We start from the raw sequence: 5,452 nt of genomic DNA on the forward strand, positions 1-5,452 counted from the left end.
CCCCCCCCCCATGAGCTCATGAAAAGTTATTATTTTTCGGGATAAATGATGCTGTCCTTTAATGTTAATAGTTATATTTTTTGTTTAACATATTTCCCAATTATATCAGCTTATTCTATTTGTACAACAATTTTTTTCCACTAAATCGTGAAAAGTTATTTTTCTTTAAGTAATGATACAATTAACTAATATTGAGGGTAATATTTTTCTGATTAAGAAACTTAATAATTATTTTAACAATTAACAATTATTCACTTGTGCCTTTTCATGGAAAGGGTGATTTTTTGTATCTTTTTCGAGTCTCTTACACTATACCCTTTATTATTGAGAATTCTCTTATTTCAGAACTTAATATAACCTAATTGTTTAAAATATTGATGTGTTTAAACAATTTTTTAGTAAGTTATGGATGGTTTCATAAACTGTATCATTCATTGCGAAAAATAATAACTTCTTACTATTTACTAGGGTCAACAGTTCATTTATGTCAAAAAAAAGTTAAAAAAAATTATCTTTGGCATGAATTTGGAATAAAATTGGTAATTTTATTTTTTCACGGTAATTTCCGGGCAACAAGTCGAAATTCTTAGTTTAAAATTTCTCAAGCCGTGTCTAAACTTTTATCTATAAAAAGTTGATAACAAGTAATTAGTTTCCGCTTTTTTAAAGCTGAACTCATCTTATTTAAAGTTAATTTCAAAAGTCGGGGAACAGGTTTTTATTGAACAATTAAAAATAAAACGGAATTTCTTTGTTGAAAACTCTACACAATGGGTCGCAGGAGGAGGGGGGGGGGGAGGTCGTTGCCCTTGGCAAAAAATAACTTTTTCGAATTACCCTAGCCCGTGTAGAAATTTCCCCGGTTGGCCCTAATACAACAAGGTTTCTGTTTAGATCCCGGCCGGGCTACCCCTGGCTGGGTTTTATGGACAGGAACCGGGCAGGAGCCGGTCGGGCTACATTTTTCTCGAATCACGTATTCCAAGGCTGGCCGGTTCCTGGCCGGACCAACCCTGCTTCTATCCCACGGTCGAGAGCCGGCTAAGCACTGGTCAGGTTAATGTTTTTGTAGAAATTACACATTTTTTAAGAACCGTGATATTACCAAAGACGTCATTATGGATGCTAGATGAATTATTATTTGAAAATTATAATTTAAATATTTATTAGATCAGTGAAACAAAAATAAGCTTTTTTAAATTCTTAAAGAAAAACGTTAAATTTTTTCAAATAATTTAATATTTTTAATTAAACTCTTATCGATTCTACTATGTGCAACAACAGAAATTATACAATTTTTATAAACTTCTCTATATTCAGACAATGTTTAGCCTGTACAATTTCAAATTTACCGCCATTTATAGCGTCTGCTGTGTCTGTCGTCTGCATAGACACTCAGTAATTTTCAGTTTCACACCTGGAACGAGGATGCTCCTTGCACTCACGTCCCGTCGTCTCTTCGAAATTCGCCAATAAAATAGAGACTCGTGGTTAAAATCAACCTTATTTCAGTAATTAGTTTGAAACCCCCATTTAGTGCGCGAATAATTATTATTTTTATTAAAAATATAGTATTGTGTATACAGTTTTTACTTCCTAACCTTAAATCACCATATGGCTTCCAAATTGATATTAGATTCTATCATCAGGGAATAGAATTCTACTCCAATTTTCTTGCCAGAATTGGTTCACTTGATTTTACTTTTAAAGTTCACCGTAATCTTTACGATGAGCCTCAAAAGACAAAACAAGTTACCAATTTCTTGCCTGAAGCAATATTTCTTAACCGCTTTTTGGCCGGATTACTCGGCCGGTATTGAAGCCGGGATGCGACCAGTTTACCGTGACGTTTTTAGCCGGATCCCGGCCGGATTTCCCGACCAGCACCCGGCTTAAAGCGGGGCTATCCGGCTGGGACCCGGCCGGATCACTGATTGGATTCCTACACGGGAGCATATTAATATCAAAAAATAAGTTATAAAGATTCAAAATAAACTAATAGTTATTTATAAAAGTCTATTCTAGTATAGAAAGTGGAAATATCTGTTTTTTATTGGCTCTGTGACTTACTGAGTAATTTTTTTGTAATGCCTGTGTTGTGGAATTGTAAATATTTCAACGGTGTGTTTTTCTTATTTATAATTTATGATTGATCACTTAGGAGTCGTCCATAAACTACGTTAACAATTTGAGGATATTTTGACCATCGTCGTTGACAAGCATAATTTCATCTCCCCCCCCCCCCCCCCCCGTCCGAAAAGCACGCAAGAACATTAATTTTCTACTAAAAAACACGAATTTTAAAGCCAAAAGGACGCATATATACAAAACGGTTAATTTTTTACGAAACAATTAAATTTGTAGGAAAATTTTTAAATTATGAATGAAATATTGAATCCTTGACCAAATAAGATTGATTTAGAACCAAGCAGTTGCATTTTTAACCAAAAAGGATGACCTTTAAACCAAGAATATGATTAGTTATTGATCAAAAACGACGAATTTTTAACAAAATACATAAATCATCAATTATTAGAGAAGATGGGTTTTCAATAAAAAATATCAATTTTCAATAAAAAATGAAATAATCACATTTTTAGTTGAGATAAATAATTCTCAATAAAAACGAACGAATTTTCAAGAAAATAGTTACATTTACTACCAAAGAGATGAAGTTTCAACTAAAATGATGAATCTTAAAAAAATGAATTTTCAACAAAAGGATTCAACCCAAGAGATGACTATTAAATCTAGGCGATGAATTTTATAAAAATAGAATAGTTACATTTTCAAGCAAGGAGGTGATTCTTAAAAATATGTGAATTTTAAACAAACTAGTTTAATTTCCAACCAAGCTATTTAATTTTTAGATAAAAAAAGTTGAATTTTTAACGAAATAGATGAATTTTCGATCAAAATATCAATTTTTCAGCAAGAAGATTAATGTTCTACCAAAAAACACGAGTTTTCACCAAAATACAATAATTTTCAATCCAACTTTGTAATTTTTAAGACAAAAGGAAGAATTATTTACAAAATTGTTGAATTATCAACCCAAAATATGATTTTTGAACAAAAAAAGTTAATTCTTTACCAAAAGTTCAATTTTGACTAAAATAGTTTAATTTTAAACCGATTAGTTTAATCTTTTACAAAATTGTTAAATCCTTAAACAAACAAGGTTCATTTAGACCTAGCAGCTGCATTTTTAATTAAAAAATATAAATTTATAACCAAGAAGATTAATTTTCGAATAAAAAAGACGAATTTGTAACGAAATACATGAATGATCAAAGATAACATTTTAATAATATGATTTTTACATATATGTAGGTAGTTACATTTTCAAACAGTCATGAATTTTCAACTAAAATGATGAATCTTAAAAAAAAAGGATTTTTTAAAAAGAGTTCAACACAAAAGATGATTTTTTAAACCGAAAAAATAATTTTCTAACCATGGAATAGATATATTTTTAACCACGGAGATTAATGTGCAAAAAAAAAAATTTTTTGAACAAAGTAGTTTAGCTTTCAACCAAGTAGCTGAATTTATGACAAGAAAAGATGACTTTTTACCAAAATAGTTACATTGTCAACAAAATAATAAAATTTTCAACTAAACAAAGAATTTGCAATCAAAAGAGGTGAATTACGAATCAAAAATATAATAGTAGACTTTTCAAATAAAAGTATTTGATTTTTCTAAACGGGTTCTATTAATTTATTTCGCATTTATGCAAAAAAAGTCGAAAAAGGGAAGAAACGTACTAAATGTTATCTAAGTTCGCAACGGTATTTCCACTTATCCTCCCCCAACCCCCAATCACAAATCGAAGTTTCTATCATGACCCCCCCCCTCCCCATTCGAATTGGTAATTAAATTTATGGGCGGTCTCTTAGCTGTGATGATTTTTTCTATACCTGGGCTGCGAGTGGTTGTCGTTCCTAGGATGATGGTTTCTCCACACATAGGATGTGGAGGATAATCATTGCAATTAATTGGTGCAATTGGAGCTGGAGTTGGCACTGGAACAACTGGAGCTGGAGTCTGGTTCGAATTTGGAAGGAAAGGATTTTGGTTTTGGGGACCTTGATTTGGCCCTGGATATTGGGGCTGAACTGGTTGAACTGGTAGAACTGGTTGCACTGGTTGAATTGGTTGAACTGGCTGAATTGGTTGACTTGGCTGATTTGGTTGAACATTTGGAACATGAGGCTGTCTTGGGTTTTGGGTATATTCAAAAGGAAGGTTGTCACTACTAATGATTATCTGAAAAACAGAAAAATAAAAAAATTTATATATATATATATATTCAAGTTTGTGAGCATCCATTAATAATGTAAATCTTTTTTTTTATCACAATTTTAGGTACTGTGAACGGTATCTAAAATAGTACTTCTTTAGCCTAGGCCGTAAAATTACTTTATGGTACGACGAGTACAGTGACCCCAACTACGTGGCACTCTGCCAGGTGTTAATTGCAGCACTCATCCTTCGCCTGGGAATTAAATTGGATTGGATTGATTTGAATTATGATCAACTAGCGTGCCAAAAAATAATTCGTGACACTCGGTTCCATTTCAGAAGATCGTTGAATTTTCTACCACAAGGACGAATTTTCTTTAAAAAAAAAGATGAATAAAATTCAATAAAATTCTCAACTAAAAATATAATTGTTAGAAGGAAGCAACCGCCAGAAAAATTACCAGAAAAACAAAGTAAATAAATTATTGACAAATATATAAATAAAAAATAAAATAATCAACTAAATTAATAGTAATTATTATTAAATCAATGAATTATTTCTTCTTTTATCATTATTAATTAGTTCATCTGAGATCAAAATAATTATTGCTTTGTTGTACAAGTGTTTCTGCAAATCTACTAAACCAGTAATCAAATCATTCTATACATTTTAGTTGCTACTCACGTCAGAAAAATCAGATTCTGATGACTCTTTCAAGGAAAATATTTGTTTAGACAACCTCGCTTCGAATTTCCTGAATCTATACAGTACAATTGTGAGAACTATAAAATTCAATTAAGAATGAATACTGTGCGTTTATTGTGTGTGAACATTTCTCTATTTTCTATTCAACTTAAATTAGATTTTTTATATTTTAGATACTTTAAATATATACTTTTTATATTTAAGAATTGAAAATAGTACATCATCAAATTTGATCAAATATATTATGTCAAATAATTTAAATGTAGTAATTATCTTAATATTTGTCCAAAAAATTGATTTATGACGTTTTGTTCGCTTGCTCCTCAGTTATTATTCAGTTTTTAATACTTCTATTTACAATCGCGATATTTTTAACTTTCCTAGTTTAACATTTTTGTTTAACCCTTAAACGGCCAAAACGCCACTACCGGTACACTGCTTTTCAACGGCCAATAACTAAGACTATTCGAAACTAGAAAAAATTGAGACACATATATT

The 5,452-nt window shown here is 30.9% G+C and overlaps 1 protein-coding gene across 9 annotated transcripts in view; it reads right to left on the reverse strand.

The window, feature by feature from the left end:
• LOC117176949 (levansucrase-like) overlaps positions 1-5,452 on the reverse strand; it is a 30,096-nt gene that overhangs the window by 1,753 nt on the left and 22,891 nt on the right. For all 9 annotated transcript variants that reach the window (XM_033367365.1, XM_033367357.1, XM_033367361.1 and 6 more), the window contains one exon: positions 3,924-4,272. In XM_033367365.1, coding sequence (XP_033223256.1) covers positions 3,924-4,272 — 349 coding nt within the window. The remainder of the gene's footprint in view (positions 1-3,923; positions 4,273-5,452) is intronic.

This window comes from Belonocnema kinseyi, chromosome 7, assembly GCF_010883055.1.
Source record: "Belonocnema kinseyi isolate 2016_QV_RU_SX_M_011 chromosome 7, B_treatae_v1, whole genome shotgun sequence".
NCBI classification, from domain to species: domain Eukaryota; kingdom Metazoa; phylum Arthropoda; class Insecta; order Hymenoptera; family Cynipidae; genus Belonocnema; species Belonocnema kinseyi.